Here is a 16573-nt window from a genome sequence, read left to right as displayed (position 1 = left end):
CTAAATGACTGTTTTTCTTCAAACCAGAATAAAATGACCTCCCAATGACGCCTACGACAGCATCATCTTGGATTGGAACTACAAAGGGTGCTCGCTCTGAAAACATGTAGTGCGGAAGTATAATTATAAAGATGATTCCTTGAAAATTTGGATATGGAATGAACGTAAAAAGAAGCAGTTAATCTATAGCTCCGGTTCATGCGATCTCTAAGCAGACCAGTAACAAACAACAACGTAATGTTTTGTACAGTTCATATTTCTTACCAGCTTGACTGACTGCAAAAGGAGCAGCAGGCAATGTTAGTCTTTCCTTAATCGACTTCATACCTGATGAAGCAAACAAAAGCCACTTAAGATTAGCAAATCATTCTGAACTGAGAGTCAAAATTGACCAAACTATAAATTATTGCCTTTTCTGTTCGTGGCATCATTATGCATAATATAGTAAAAGACAGTGTTTTAAGACCTACTTTCACATTTGACAATGCTTACCTTTCTGATAGGGCGTTTGTGCGTTTTCTTCTTTCACAAATCTACCCAAACGCTTTGCCAGACTGTTTTTCATAGGAACAACCTCCCCATGTATTAGACCTACAATGGAGCAAGTTCATAGATTAAGCGGGACAAGTCATTAGATTCTGTAGTACAATGATCAAGTTGTCAAGATGTAGGAAAAATTCTAACTTACAAATGGGGTCCCTCTGTCTCCCAAGCCTGTCAGCAACAGTGCTTCTTGATCTCAAAGTTTCTTCAAAGACGAGCTTTTCTGAGAGAGAGAGAAAATGTAAATAACTTCAATTTATGCAGCATTTCATCAATTTGAACACTGAGCCAATGAAAATGAATTTCTATGCTGAGACAACAGTCTTCATTGTCTCATTTTGGTGTGTCATGGTTTTTATGTAATTGACTGGCCAAATTAACTCTATTGCTTTCTGACCGTTGACAAGAAAGCCTAAAACAAACAAACCAGACAGACAATGAATGGATTTAAAAAAAAAAGCTAAGTATGTGACATCAAGCTTCAAAATGGTCAAAAATTAAAACATTCTTTCAGCTTCCAGATGCTGTGGGTGTGTCGCTAAGAGCGCCTGAAAATCCGGCCCCCACCCCATCAAAGCAAAGCAAATTTATTTCTATAGCGCATTTCATACACAAGGTAGCTCAATGTGCTCTACATGATCAAAAACATTTAAAAACAAAGAAAAAAACAGTTTATAAACATTTAAAACAAAAAATACCATTAAAACAGCGTACAGTGCAAGAAATATAATGTAAAAGTGGAAATGCTCTAAAAAGCATGGGAAAAAAATAGGAGTCTTTAATCTGGATTTAAAAACATGCTTCATTTGTGTGCAGCATAATAGATAAATGCTGCTTCACCATGTTTGCTTTGGACTCTGTGCTTCACTATTTGACCTTAGTCTGTCGATTTCAGAGCCCTACTGGGATTATATTCATGTATTCAGGACCTAAACCGTTTAGTGATTTATAGACCAGTAGCAGAACTATAAAATATATTATAAAGCTGACTGTAAGCCAGTGTAAACACTTTAGAATTGGAGTAATATGCTCTGGCCTCTTTGTTCTGGTCAGAAACCGAGCTGCAGCATTTTGAATGAGCTGCAGCTGTTTAATGCTCTTTTTAGGGAGTCCAGTCAGAAGATCATTACAATAGTCAAGTCTTCTTGAGATAAAAGCATGGATGAGCTTCTCCTGGTCTGCTTGACACATGCAAGCCTTCACTCTGGATATGTTCTTCAGATGGTAGGAGGCAGTTTTAGTAATTGATTTGATATGACTGCTAAAAGTCAGGTCGGAATCTATCAGAACACCAAGGTTTCGGACTTGGTCTTTGGTTTTTAAAGAGAGTGACTCCAGGTATTTACAAACAGCAATCCTCTTTTCTTTATTGCCAAAAACAATTATCTCAGTTTTGTTGTGGTTTAAGTGAAGAAAATGTTTAGACAGTGACACAACACCTCAATTGAACTGTAGTCATCTTGAGACACTGCGAGATATAACTGTGTGTCATCTGCATAGCTATGATAGTCAAAATTAAAGTTCTGAAGAATTTGACCCAATGGTAGCATATACAGGCTGAACAGGAGGGGTCAAAGAACTGATCCTTGAGGGACCCCATAGGCCATTGCCATTCGATGAGATTGAACACTTCCAATGGTTACAAAATAACTCCTTTCCTCCAGGTAGGACTTGAACCATTTAAGGACTGTTCTATTTAGTCCTACCCACGTTTCCAACCTGTTCAGTATTATGATCTACCATGTCAAAAGTCGCACTGAGGTCCAACAAGACCAGAATTGACACCTTTCCAGGGTCAGTATTCAACCTTATACAGTACAAATAACTGACAGGAGTTCTGAAAAGTCCTCCATAAATTTTCTATTGTATCTTGGAGGTTTATAAATTATTAAAACAATAACCTTTGGGTCACCTTTAACTTAAAAACAGAGCTATTGAAAAGAGCTAAAATCACCCATTATAATTTCTTTACACTGAAATAATGACTTAACAATAACAGCAATACCACCGCCTTTTTTACCTATTCGACACTTGTCCATAAAATATTAACTTTCTGGTGTTGCCTCATTTAAAATGGTATTACAGCTACTTTCTATTAACCACGTTTCATTTAGTAACAAAAGGTCCAGCTCATAGGTTGTAATGATGTCATTAATCAAGATTGATTTATTACCCAGTGACCTGATGTTGAAAAGAGCTAGTCTCGCAGATATAACTGGAGACAATGGTTTGATAGATTCACATTTTATCCTCACTAAGTTTGTAGTTCTACTTTTTTGTGCCATATTTCTTTGACCAACTTTCTGTCCCTTGTAATTACAGGGATAAAAAAATGCCTGATCTTCATAGGGGTCTGACTTATTCTGGAAAAGACCCGCAGATATCAGTCAAATTCGTAGATAAGGTTCTTCATGGGTGGAGGAGGGGCCCTTCGCATCTTAGTGGACGGTGGTTTCAGGTGAGGGGGGATGGGAGTATTTTGGAGTGGTGTGCGTTGGATTCCAATATTGCCAATCGCCTTCATCCTGTCTGTCACACCCAGTAGATAATTTAGGCTCGTAGAGAGTGAGTTTTGCGTTGGGCTTTGCTCCAAGAAGGGGTAGGGAGGGGTGTAGGAGATTCAACGCGCTGGCTCCTTCTCATTTGTCATTCACTCCTCCGATTGTTTGGATGACCCTGATGAATCTGTCTGTGCTTGGTGTCGCCTTATCTCCTATTCCTTTGATTGTTTGGGAATAACTGCATCTTTTTATCCTTCAGCCTTGTCACCAAGGCCAGTGGTTTCTTTTTGGGCCGCTGAATGACGTACACAGTACAAAATGTTGGCAGCCAATAACTTAACCCCTTGTCTATTTAGACAGAAACCGTCTGCCTTGTAAAGATGTCTGCACTCCCAAAAAATGCAGAAATCAAAGACTTGCACTGACGTCCCGCGCCGCTGCCTCGCAACACAACATGCCAGACACATGACAAATAACACAAAACACATTACACTTCAGGGAATATGATTTTTTCCAAGTTGTGGGCCTAGTTTCATGTCCAATTGCATGCTATATTGGTAGAACTGGATTTATGAACAAAGAAGTGACAATTGGGGGGCAAGGAGCCTCCGTAACACTGGTCCAGCGGCTTCGCTAACTGCTATCCAGTTGGCTATGGGGTCGGTTCCCCACTGCCTTGCAACACAACGTGCCTGGTGCCAGACGGCAGACAGTGTGGCCCAAATAAAACAAAACACTTTACACTTCAGGAAAGATGTATATTTTTGAGTTGTGGGCATAATTTCATCACCAATTGAATGCTATACAGATAGAAGAAGCGAGTTTATGAACAAGGAAGCTGCAATTCCACTGAACGGCTACTTCATGGAATAAGGGCTCTTGCCGCAATGTCGTCTCATCCTCGTGAGGTCACGAGTATACTTTTTAGCCCACCCACAAAATCAGGAACATTTAGAAGGTGAAAAGGTGTTTTAATAGATATCTCAACAATTCAGTACTATATTGTTCTCAGTCTTTGCACAGGTTTTCCGCACTTGCCTTCAAACATATTGAATGTATTGAGAAACAAAACAGATTTACGTTTTGGTGTCTTCAATGTGATCTGGAGCTGTGTGGCTGCTGCTTCCAATTGAAAATATGGATGTCACTTTTTTTGCACATTTCAGCCACAGCTGAAAGTAACCGTGGGATATTGTTTTACAGATCTAGGAATGTTAAATTAACACACATTCTCATACAAATATAAAAAAATATTAAATCGCCTCGTCACTTAAGCAGACATCTGCGCGCCAAGATGTGAGGGGTCACTCCACTTCACAGGGCTGCAAATTTAAAAATAATTTTAATCTTGATAATTATTGTGACTGCCACGATTAAATCAGCCTGATTGTCATCATATGAACTTGATTCAGGACACGTAACGGTAAACAAGAAGTGATATGCAAAGATTTCAGCAGAGGTCTCTGCCCCGCAAGGTAACAACTAATCTGTTCAACCATCTGAAAAAAATGGCAGAAAAACAGTCGAAGTTCTTGGCAATAAATGTGATCCCCTCGGCTCAATTATTTCTCCGAAGTGGCATTGCCTACACTGTATAAAAAAACAACTGCAGTCAGGCCAGCCTCCAGTCAAAAAGATGAAGTCAAGTCAGCCACCACAAAGATCGTTAATACAGTGCATTACAGTAACAGGCCTCCAAAGTGCTGCAAGGGCTGGCGGTGTGTTACCGTAATGCAAAGTATTTTATTTTAAGTTTATCAGTTTGAACATTAAAGAGTATTATAGGACAAGTACATTGACGTGAACATTGAGTTTTTCTTTTCCACGTGTAGCCTCTGGTGTGAACACACGTTTTAGAAGTTTTGTGACATCTCAAATGCTACAAAAGCAAATTATAAATTAAATGTATGTAAATCACATGTAATGCATGTAAATTTTCCAACTCAAATCTAAAATATAAAACATTTGTACTACCCTAGAGAGGATGGAGTTCCTGTTCACTGAAAATCCAACTCAATCTTAAAGAACTGTGAATATTTGTACCTTCATTAGATGTATGAAAGGGTAGCCGGATGGATGAAATGAAGTTTTCTTTCTCGCCATTTACAGAAATATCAGCACTCTGTATTGGGGGAATAGCTCTATTTGTGCCCGCTTTGAGGGCTTTCCTCAGCCGGATATCCTCCAGGGTGCTCACTCCAAAGTTGTGTGATTCATCTGTCAAGAAACACCACTTTCACTGAGCACGCAGAGGCACTGAAGAAAATTTAAACTATTTGGTTACAATTGTTATTTCTAGCTCAACTCACCAGGCTTGGATCTTTTTCTTGGGGAAGGGCCCTCTCCTTCCTCAGAAAATTGGTCTGGAAGCACAAATACACAAAAGCTATACGGGGCCAAAATTTACTTTTTAAACTATTGTTTGTACAGTATGCAAATTATCTCTCAAATGACTTTGACGTGTTACAAGTGTATGTTAAAGGGGACATTTTGCAAAAGCAACTTTTTCTTGTATTTGGGATGTAATAATGTCTCTATGGTGTCTCAGTAAATGTGAAATATGAATTAAAATCGTCCACGCCTTCCTGAGTTCCAGGCGTTTTTCTGCCGAAAGACCTTAACTCAGGTCATATTAATTTCTCGAGCTTATCTACGTCACTAGCGAAGATCTCCGCCTTTCCGCTCCCAAGACAGCGTGCTTTCACAAGTGGGTCTTCTACTCCAGTGATTTCCAACCTTTATGGAGCCAAGGCACATATTTTACTATTGAAAAACCTCATGGCACCAAAACAAACAAAAATGTCACAAAAAGTGGATACATTAATTACTGTACGTACAGTACTTCCTGCCATCTAATAGAATAGCATTTATTTGTTCTGTCTGTCACTATGCCTCACTGCCATAAATAGATGAACAAAGATACACTATTTCTTGTAAATAATTTTTTTTTTGAGCAATTACAATTTTATAATTTCCCATGGCACACCTGAAAAGCACTCACAGCACACTGGTCGAGAATCACTGTTCTACACGGAGGCAACCAATTAGAGGAATGTCGTCGGTCTTGGCAAAATAGGGACAAAGCGGGTACAAAACTGGGTCAAACAGAAGTAGCTGTCAGAGGGGCCTTTTCTGGACACTTGTATGACAAAACCAAGGTTTTTTTTTTTTTTTTTTTAAATGGACAACTTTAAACTAATTCCATGTTAGAGAGTCACTCTTCTTGGTCTAAATAGCCAAAATACCTTTACGTGTGCAGTAATACTTTTGTGAATTTTGACCGAAAAATAGAGACAAAGATATTTGAACGGTTCTAAATTTTGAAAAAAAAACAGTATAATATGTCCTCTTTCAAGTAACTGTATTTGGTGTTTCTCATAGATGTAATAAAAAAAAATAGAAAACTCACCATCTTCATCCTCATCATCATCTGCTGGATTAATAACCACTGGTGGATGAGTCGGGCTTGGGACTGGTTCCTGGCTTTCAGTCTTCATGACGCCTCTCAGTTGGGGATTGGCTCCAGTAGGGAGAGGTGTAGCTGGCAGGGAGGATGGCTCTTCATGGAGCAGTTCATCATTCTCACTTTGACCTGGGATAATTTGATTGATAATTTTTCGTGTATTTCACAGATGGAGTTCAAATCCTCTTAAACTTACTAGCATAAGATTTTCTGGTATGACACTCACTTATGTCAGGTGGGATAAGAATGCCATCAACATAACGTGGCTTTTCATGGAAAAACGCACAGTGAGGTTTCTGGCAGCCGGCTGGATGGGTCTCCCAATAACATGGTATTTCCTTCCGCTTTTTCTGTATTGGTGAAAGTGTTTCACAAAATATATCAACACATGAAGAATGGTCTGATCATATTCTTACTACATCAATACACTGGAATCTTTATTAACCGTTGTAAACTCAAGTTGAACTGTATCAGTCTAAATAGATTAAATAATAATAATAACCATTGTATAGAACTACAGTCCCCTCCAAAAGTATTGTAACAGCAAGGTCAATTCCTTTGTTTTTGTTGTATATTGAAGACTGGGTTTCAGATCAAAGGATGAATATGAGACAAAAGTTCAGAATTCCATCTTTTATTTCATGGTATTTACACTGGGTACGGAAAGTATTCAGACCCCCTTAAATTTTTCACTCTTTGTTATATTGCAGCCATTTTTGATAAAATCATTAGAGTTCACCTTTTTCCTCATTAATGTACACCCAGCATCCCATATTGACAGAAAAAAACTGAATTGTTGAAATTTTTGCAGATTAAAAATGAAAAACTGAAATATCACACAGCCTTCAGTCTCCTCTTCAGGAGGAAAAATGCATGCTCTCTTGGCTAAAGATCCGGTGATTGACTTGGTCAGGCTAAGACCTCCCACTTTTCCCCCCTGAAAAAGTCCTTTGTTGTGTTGGCAGTGTGTTTTGTGTCATTGTCTTGTTGTATGATGATGAGGCTTCACCAGATTAGTTTGGATGCAGTTTTCTGTAAATTGCCAGACAAAATTGTTTTGTAGACTTCAGAATTCATTCTGCTGCCACCATCATGAGTTAGATCATCAATAAAGACTAGTAAGCCCGTTCCAGAAGCAGTTATCCAACCCCAACGCATGACATCACCGCCACCATGCTTCACAGATGAGCTTGTTTGTTTTGGATCATAAGCAGATCCTTTCTTTCTCCATGCTTTGGTCTTTCCATCACTTTGGTTGAGGTTAATCTCGGTCTCGTCATTTCCATAAAACTTTGTTCCAAACCTTTTGTGGCTCATCCCTGTATTTCTTTGCAAAATCCAATTTGGCCTTCTGATTATTTTTGCTGATGAGTGGTTTGCATTGTGTGGTATGGTCTGTATTTTTCCTCTCTCTCAGTCTTCTTCAAACCGTGGATTGTGAAACCTTCAACCCTGCCCTGTGAAAGTTGGCAGTGATGTCACCGACTGTTGTCTTTGGGTGTTTCTTCACAGCTCTCAACAATGTTTTGTCATCAACTGCTAGATTTACACCGATCTGATTGGCTTGATCGGTACTGGCCGATAATTGGCATTTTATGCTGATCAGCTTTAGTGTCATAATTCGCTGGATGTCACCGACTGTTGTCTTTGGGTGTTTCTTCACAGCTCTCAACAATGTTTTGTCATCAACTGCTAGATTTACACCGATCTGATTGGCTTGATCGGTACTGGCCGATAATTGGCATTTTATGCTGATCAGCTTTAGTGTCATAATTCGCTGGAGGTCAGCTCCGCAAAAGAGATTTACTCCACATTGCCGTCGTGTAAAGTATATTTGAATCCAAAAGCGAGTTTATTTTTAGCCTTGTCTTTTGATGTCATTTACGATCACTGGGATTTATCAAATCAAAAGCGACCGGACACACTCGTTACCACAGCCACGACAACAACAATGGATAGCGCCGCATGTAATGTGTTGGTCAAATAAGAAAAAAATGGGGGAAAACGTGTGGTGGTGGTCACCAGTGCTCGGGGGAACACGTTCGTTCAAGGATTGCTTGAGGTATGTTCATATACTTTTAATACGATACAGCTTGCAAGCAGGCCACACGTTATGTAGCCTAGCAAGCTCGTGCAAACACTAACAGTTGTACGTAAACATGCCGGCATTTTGTCGAATCATGCTCTAAAGTTTCAGTGTGTGAAGTAATTTAATTACAATAAAGTAATTTAATTACAGCACGTTAGCGCCCATTATTTTCATGTTGTAATGTTGGTTTGACCTTACTGATTAGAATACATGACGTAACTAGAGAATATTTTTGATGATACTCAGTAGACAATTATATACAGTAAATGAACAAGTCATTTAAACAGACATCTTGTGATCAGATCGGTGATCGTTTTTTTTTTTTTTTTTTTTAAAACACACAGATCAGTGAGCGGCCCCAAAAATCCTGATTGTGTAAAGCCCATCAACTGCTGTTGATACCCTTGGCCGACCTGTTCGATGTCTGTTGGTCAGTACATTAGTAGTTACTTTTTCAGGAAATTCCAAATTTTTGTATTGGCTATGCCCATTGTTTGTGCAACAGCTCCAATAAAATGTTCCTCTTCTCTCAGCTTCAAAATGGTTTGCTTTAGTCCCATTGACAGCTCTCTGGTCTTCATGTTTGCTTAACAGCAAATGCAGTTTTCACAGGTGAAACCCAAAGCCAAAAACAAGCACTATCTAATGTTGAAGCAATCAATCTAAAAGGCAACACCTGAGCAACGAGAAACACCCATCAGTCAAATGTTCCAATACTTTTGCTCACTTTAAAAGTGGGTGAGTTCAAACAAAAGGTGCTCTGTCCTGAGTTGTTAAACATGTATAGATGGAAATACCATGAAATAAAAGCTGAAAGGAATTTACCTTGTCATTCCAATAATTTTGGACTTAAATTTTATAAATATATATATATATATATATATATATATATATATATATACACACACACACGACCACGCTAGTTTTGTCGCGCTCAACGCAAAACGCAGCACGACCGAAAAATATTTTTTTATTTTTCACACCCTCATCATGGAAAGTTCAAGAAGAATAGCGTATGATGCTGCTTTTAAGTTTAAAGCCATCAATCTGTCCATCCAGGAGGGAAATAGAGCTGCTGCACGTAACTGGCCAAGAGAGAACGCACTTTACCTGTGTTTTGAGCTTTACCGCTTCCGGACAAAAGCTTTCACCAATGGTGAATTTTAAGTGGACGACTATGCCAAAAGAAAAACTCCCAAAAGGCATAGTCGTTTAAGTTAACAAAAAAGGGTGGATGATAGAAAGCTTAATGACTGAATGGCTGACGGAGTGTTACAGTAGGCGACCGTAAAAAAGCATTGCTTGTTTTGGACAGTATGAGGTACCATATAACAGATTCTGTGAAAACAGCCATCAAGAGATCAAACTCAATTTCAGCTGTGATTCCTGGAGGTACAACAAAGTTTTTGCAGTCACTGGACATCAGTGTGAATCGTCTTTTTAAAGCGGCACTCCGAGGTGAGAGGGAGGCTTGGATGACCAGCGGCAAGAAATCTTTCACAAAAACTGGTCCCATGCGAAGATCGTCCTTTTCTGAGGTCTGCCAGTGGATCTTAAAAGCGTGGAGCAGTGTGAAAGAATCTATGATCACCAACGGATTTTGAAAGGCTGGACTGCTACGTGAGGACAGCAGCACTTCAGCGGTAACTGTGTCTCGAGATGAACATTACATTGAGAGCGACAAGAGAGAGTGAAATGGTTTATGACGGAAACGTTCAGAGACTCTTCAACTCCGACATGGACAAAGACACCTTCAGTGGTTTCAGTGAACATGAGGAGGATGAATTAAAAAAAAAAAGAAGACTTTTCTGTTATGTTTGAGCCGTTTTACTCCCGTCTTACAGGCACTGTTTGGAAACAAGGTATGTAAATAAACATTTACAAAACATTTGTGTAAATATCTAATGTCACAACTTATATATTCGCGGCGTATAGTCCGGTGCGGCTAATAAACAAAAAAAAATAATTTGCACACAGTGGGCGCGTTTTATAATCCGATGCGATCTACAGTCCGGAAAATACGGTGTGTGTGTGTTTGTAAATGTGTGTGTGTGTGTGTGTGTGTGTGTGTGTGTGTGTGTGTGTGTATATATATATATATATATATATATATATATTATATAATATATATATATTTTGTTTTGTTTAATTAATATGTATGTATTATATACTGCATTTATATATTTAATACATTTTAAAAATCCATATTTATCTATCACAACATATTTGATAAACAAGTGCATTGAACCTTTATAAGAAAACTAGGGGGCTGAAATTTTTGCACCTTCAAAACCAATCGTCAAGGGGGGGCTTAGTTTCTTGCCCTTCAAAACCAATTGAAAGTAGGTTTTCACTTATTCTATGAAAATGCTATGCCTTGCTTTTTCTCACTTTATTTCTGGTGTGACACTAAATAGACATGTCACAAATAAGAATTTGCATCCAGTAGTGCTGCAATTAGTAATCGATTATTTTACTGACAATTCTACCGGAATAATCAAGTATAAGGATAAAATATATATTTGCTTGGTGAAAGAGCAATCATTTCACACGAGAAAATTATACATTCACTTAATAATGAACGACCAATTGGTTTCCTCTTAGATAATAAACAGCACGCACACGCACACACACACACACACAAATGCTGTTGAACAGCTGACTGCTTTTTTAGTACGAATCACCAGCCATCAAATTAGTACTTGGTGAGAGGCATTGAAGATTCAAAATTAACTATTACTGGTTTGAAGAAGTAACTGTAATCTCATTACTTTCCTGGGAAGAGTTAAAGCTCTACTTTGCTTGTTACTCAAAATGGCGTCATTTTGGAGTAACGCGTTACTTTGTAAAAACGCGCACACACACGCACACAAAATTGTTGCCTTAATGCACCACAATCGGCATCTATTTATCCATCGGTTAAAGGTCTTTAGAGAAATGTACTGAGAATGTTGTGCTTGTTTACTTTTACTTTTTGTGGTTACTTTGTAACGCGTTACTAGCATCACTGGACATTATGTCACCAACAATGAGGGTCAGTTGACTTATTTTTATGATTACAGTCCAAAATAATCATTCAATTTTGAAGCTGAGCCTCCTAACATGATTTTATATCGTATAAGCTATCACCCCCTCAGTATGTTTGAATCCTTTTGCCGCATCAATTCGACATGCCCACAGCGTCTGAGAGCTGACCCATATTATTCAATTTTTGAAACCTGATTTTAAATACTTAGCTATATTTGTTTTACTCATTCAAATTTGGCAGGCTGGTTAACATTACTCTTTGCTGTGGTGTGTCGAATTTACATGCCATTTTTTGGGCCCGCTTTGTGCCACTTTAATCGCTATGATCATTGACTTACAATGCGTTGACACCGGACGCAAAGAGAAATTTCGCCTTCACAATTTGCCAGCCTGGGGGCATAATAAAATAGCGTGCCCACAATCAGCCTTTTTCAATCTCTCTCTTTTTTTTTTAGATAGTGTTTATTTCATCTAATTCATTTATGAAATTTTCGTCACGGTGGCCGGACACAGCACCATACTAACCGGTAATGTCGGACGCTCTACAGTCATTTTACGGCCGGAACGAGTCAGCCTTCGGTGATTTCCGTAGCAAAATACGGCATTTGGCAGCTCTGTGTCTTCCTTGATACGCCGCTCCCCGCAGCTGGGAAAGCCTGTGAGCCTGACTGCTTAGCCAGCTATCGAGCCGGCTGGACAGCAAGCGTTTTACTAAGCTGGGGGAAAACCGAACCTTTAACACCACTTGCACATGGCAGAATGAGCGCCCTCTCTTGAATTTTTATCAGGAAGGGCTTTTGGCGCAGGTGATTTTGATTCGCCAACCTGGAGAAAGTTCCGTGGTTAAGCCCTACATCTGAAGAAGTTTAGGGTGTTTTTGGTCAGAAACTGTGTTAGAGACGCTTGTTGGATAAATTTGATGGTGATTTGTATGTGTTTTGGGCCTTTTGGTGAAGTGGCGACTCCTTCCGCTCCAACAATGGCTTGATTCATTTGGTGATGCAGGTAAACCACCACAATGGTGGTTTGCCAATTTTCTTGTTTTTTTTCTTTTTTTTCTTACCGTGATCTCCATGTGACGAAACTTGCAGACATTTCGGAAGCAACGTCCCTCCTGCCACAGATTGCATACAGTCTCATTGCCCATTGCTGCTTCGCAGTGCCTGAAGGGGCAGCTGTTTCCCTTGCAGAGTAAAAGAGACAATATATGACTTAAGTGTATGAATATCTGAGAATTGTACACCAACATTGCTTACTTTGGTGCAGGTCGAATAGTAAAAGAAGTAGCAGTCATCTCCATGGTTAGTCATTATGAGGCTGGTGTTTAAGACTTGATTGGCACCAATCTGGCTATGACCGAACTCAGCAACGGCTTCTTCCAGGCCAACAGGACTCCCTAAAAACACAGATCACTGCATTGTACACTCTTGAGTTATGATTAAAGAAAATTTCAAGACTTATGGAATACTAAACAGGAAAGTGTTAACTATATGAATGTGCGTAATGAAAATCATGTGTTTTTGTTTTGACTTGCATTTATCTCATGTAAATTACCTGAAGTGGGTAGACGTTGTATTCCTCCTTTGTTGGTTGAGGATGGGGTGTCCTTGTTTCAGTATGAAGTCCTGGAGGAACACTTGATCCATGAGATAAGAGGGAAATGGGGGTGGGGGGACGGGGTCACCCAGGGCAGTTATCTCTGGTAGATTGCCTAACATTACTGATGATGGCTTCAAGTCCTTTTCCTTTTATTTCTTTAATTTTGTTCAATAATTTTCATAAAATGAATTAATAAAAAAATGGCTTTACGTTAGGGGGGGGAAAGATAGAAAAATGCTTAATCTCATGTCGCAAAAAGGGCACAAGTGCAGACTGGAGGATGATGAAAACAATTCTTCTTGGGCTGGTTGAAATTTTGCGCACTTGGAAACATTTCAGTGACAAAGGAAGGGGAAATGGCCAGGTGTTAGCTACCAATGCTGAAAGAAAAAAAGTCTTCTGCCCATGTATTCCCAAAGGAAGGTATGTTTTCCATTTCCAGGGATCACAGCAAAGGGCCAAAGGATGGATTTAAACCTAAAAAAAATCAATCAAAAACACTCCCCACAGGACTGAAAGGGTTATTGTTGCACAAATTTAACATTTCTGCATATAGGTACTGTACAACAAACATCATGAAATCATCTTTTTTTTAGACTATCCCAACACTTCACTTATTACATTATCAAATCATAATATATTAATATATTTCAGTGAACTAATCCTATGTTTAACTTTTGAAATACAGTTGACATTAACGTCTTTCATGGTTTGCCTCCATTTTAAACTGCATCAAACAACATTCAAAATCAAATTAAAATTGGCATGCACAAGTCACTTTCAATACTGGTTCCAGACAACCTGCTATCATATACAGTATAATTTATTGTCAAATTGTTGATCAAAATACTATTCATTATTACTTTATTACAATTTGATTTCTCCGAGAATTTACGTGACATCAAATCACATCTATTCATGATTATTCTCAGTTCACCTTTCATGATGATCACTTCACACGATTTTCCTGGTTTCATGAATTCATCAGTAACCAAATGTATTTTGTTTCAGCAACCTTCTTGGTTGCTTTCTTTAACGCACACTGTATCCTATGTCCCGCAACTATGAGCTGACCACAAAAGAGAAGCTACTGAAACACGCTAACCACGGTAGCAATTATTCAAAGGAAGACTCTTACCTAATTGTTTGGTTAAATCCAGATGGCGACTTTAACAGCCACGATGTGTACGTTGTAAAAAAATAAAAATAAAAAATATTCAAGTAAAAACAACGATCCCTGGCGCTGTTGAAAAGTCACTACTATTAGTCGAAGGGTAGACGAAGGAAAAATAATACAACCAAAATATTTCAACGATTATTGCTTGTTAGACACTATAGCAATAACATAATGACGAAAATGCTATGTATTTTTTAAGTTTAGCATTGTAAAATATGGATTTGTTGGTGGAAGGAAACAAGAGGCCTACGTACTATATTTTTGGCCACCCTTACCTTGACTGTAATTACAAGAAAATCCCCATACACACCCACAATACATCATACAATACACACAACTGTTAAATATCATATATTGATACAGGAAGAATTACCAGGTTCTTGATTAAAAATGGTCTGCGATTAATGTACTGTAGTAGAGTCCTTAGCTGCCGCGTTCGGCCACAAGCAAAATGGCGGCTGCAGTGTTTTTTTTTTTTTTTTCTTTTTCCTTTTTTCTTTTTTAACTTTAGTCAACCATTTTAAAACCGGAAGGATTATTGCTGAATGTTAAAATGTAAAATGTATTTCTTTTTTAAAATATAAATACAATTATATCAACATTGAAAATAAGAAATCGTTCTTAGTGTTATATCTGGATAAACAATGGTCAGATAAATAAAATATTGTCCCGTTGTAAATACGGGGAAGATCTATTTTTTTATTTTGAACAGTATTATCCGGTTGTAACGTAATTCCAGTTCCGGCTACTCAACGTGCATATGTAGCGGCCATCTTGGGAAGGTCGAGGTTCCCATTAAAGGCAATGCATGGACATTGAAATTAAGTCGTAATTTGCTAATTTCTCAACCGATTTTCATTACGTTTGTTTTTTGTCAATACCAAAGCGTGTGTTATCAATAAATAACGTATGGGGGGGGGGGAAAAAACTCAGTAATGTGAACGGTTACTCCCAGTTCCCTTGTCGTAATTTACGGCGTTGTACGCAACCGTATGCAGCACAAAGTACAAGTGTAGTACCTACACTGGCTTCCTTGGTCTTTTGATTTTCTTGCCGTCCACACATTGCGTCTACGATTTTGACCCTCCTAGCGGAGCGTCGCCGAAGGCCGGCAGCCTAAAAGGGGCGTTTCGAATATACCTATTAATATCTATGAGGGCCTCTGTCAGACAGTCAGCGACTCGAGTTTCCTTTACCAGCTGGCACTGTCGCGTACGTCCGTTTCTCTGTAGTATCAGTGTCGTCTCCGTTGAATGCAATTTTTTTTTTAAATTCAGACGACGTAACTTTATTTGATCGTTTCTATAGAATTGACAAGTAGAGTATACTCTTACAAACTTTTTATCAGTTGCACGTCTCAATGGACTCTATTCAGGTAAGTGAGTTTGCTGTGTTACTCCAGTTTGTCAGCTGTCACAAGGTAGCATGTTGTTACGAGAAGGGTTTGGCTAACAAGGGCAGGGCCACTTAGCTTCAAAGTGACTCCGGGGTAAGCGTTGTTATTTCAGTGCGGTGATGAGATTTATTTCGCCTGATAAATCACCAAATTATGCTTATTTGTTCGTCGTTTTACTAGTTTGTCAAATGTCCACAGACTACGGTGTCCGGATTTTCTCTGGACCTGGGACCACTGAAAGAACCACTTGGCTTCATCCGTGTACTAGAATGGGTATGTAAACATAACCTAACTTCTTATGATTTTGTGCAAGTGTTGGAATTATAAAAAAAAAACTTTTAAATTAAGTTTGAATTGGTATGTAAACATAACCTAACTTCGTATGGTTTTGTGCAAGTGTTGGAATTTTTTATTTTTTTTAAATTAGTTAGAATGGGTATGTAAACTTAACCTAACTTCTTATGGATTTGTGCAAGTGTTGGAATTAAAAAAAAAACATTTTAAATTAGTTAGAATGGGTATGTAAAAATAACCTAACTTCTTATGGTTTTGTGCAAGTATTGGAATAAAAAAAAACAACTTTAAATAAGTTAGAATGGGTATGTAAACATAACCTAACTTCTTATGGATTTGTGCAAGTGTTGGAATTAAAAAAAAACATTTTAAATTAGTTAGAATGGGTATGTAAACATAACCTAACTTCTTATGGATTTGTGCAAGTGTTGGAATTAAAAAAAACATTTTAAATTAGTTAGAATGGGTATGTAAACATAACCTA

At 38.4% G+C, this 16573-nt stretch overlaps 2 protein-coding genes across 9 annotated transcripts in view; one reads left to right on the top strand and one right to left on the bottom strand.

The window, feature by feature from the left end:
- The window catches only part of zc3h11a (zinc finger CCCH-type containing 11A), a 40044-nt gene extending 25159 nt beyond the window's left edge, over positions 1-14885 (bottom strand). For 2 of the 8 annotated variants that reach the window (XM_061686867.1, XM_061686875.1), the window contains exons 1-10: positions 13178-14883; positions 12880-13019; positions 12687-12806; positions 6734-6857; positions 6454-6636; positions 5354-5407; positions 5088-5261; positions 689-766; positions 493-591; positions 265-327 (exon numbers count right to left, since the gene is read on the bottom strand). In XM_061686867.1, coding sequence (XP_061542851.1) covers positions 265-327; positions 493-591; positions 689-766; positions 5088-5261; positions 5354-5407; positions 6454-6636; positions 6734-6857; positions 12687-12806; positions 12880-12933 — 949 coding nt within the window. In that variant the 5' untranslated portion in view covers positions 12934-13019; positions 13178-14883. Of the gene's footprint in view, positions 1-264; positions 328-492; positions 592-688; positions 767-5087; positions 5262-5353; positions 5408-6453; positions 6637-6733; positions 6858-12686; positions 12807-12879; positions 13020-13177 lie in introns of all 8 variants that reach the window. The other 6 variants (XM_061686868.1, XM_061686870.1, XM_061686869.1 and 3 more) reach the window with 6 other exon arrangements.
- Positions 14886-15552: 667 nt separating this feature from the next.
- sypl2a (synaptophysin-like 2a) overlaps positions 15553-16573 on the top strand; it is a 38024-nt gene continuing 37003 nt past the window's right edge. Inside the window, exons 1-2 of the mRNA XM_061687609.1 lie at positions 15553-15774; positions 15994-16068. Of these exons, the coding sequence (XP_061543593.1) occupies positions 15760-15774; positions 15994-16068 (90 nt within the window). The 5' untranslated portion in view covers positions 15553-15759. The remainder of the gene's footprint in view (positions 15775-15993; positions 16069-16573) is intronic.

This window comes from Phycodurus eques, chromosome 10 (genome assembly GCF_024500275.1).
Source record: "Phycodurus eques isolate BA_2022a chromosome 10, UOR_Pequ_1.1, whole genome shotgun sequence".
Taxonomy (NCBI): domain Eukaryota; kingdom Metazoa; phylum Chordata; class Actinopteri; order Syngnathiformes; family Syngnathidae; genus Phycodurus; species Phycodurus eques.
Note: the sequence above shows the minus strand (reverse complement) of the source record. Positions and strands in the feature narration are given on the sequence as shown.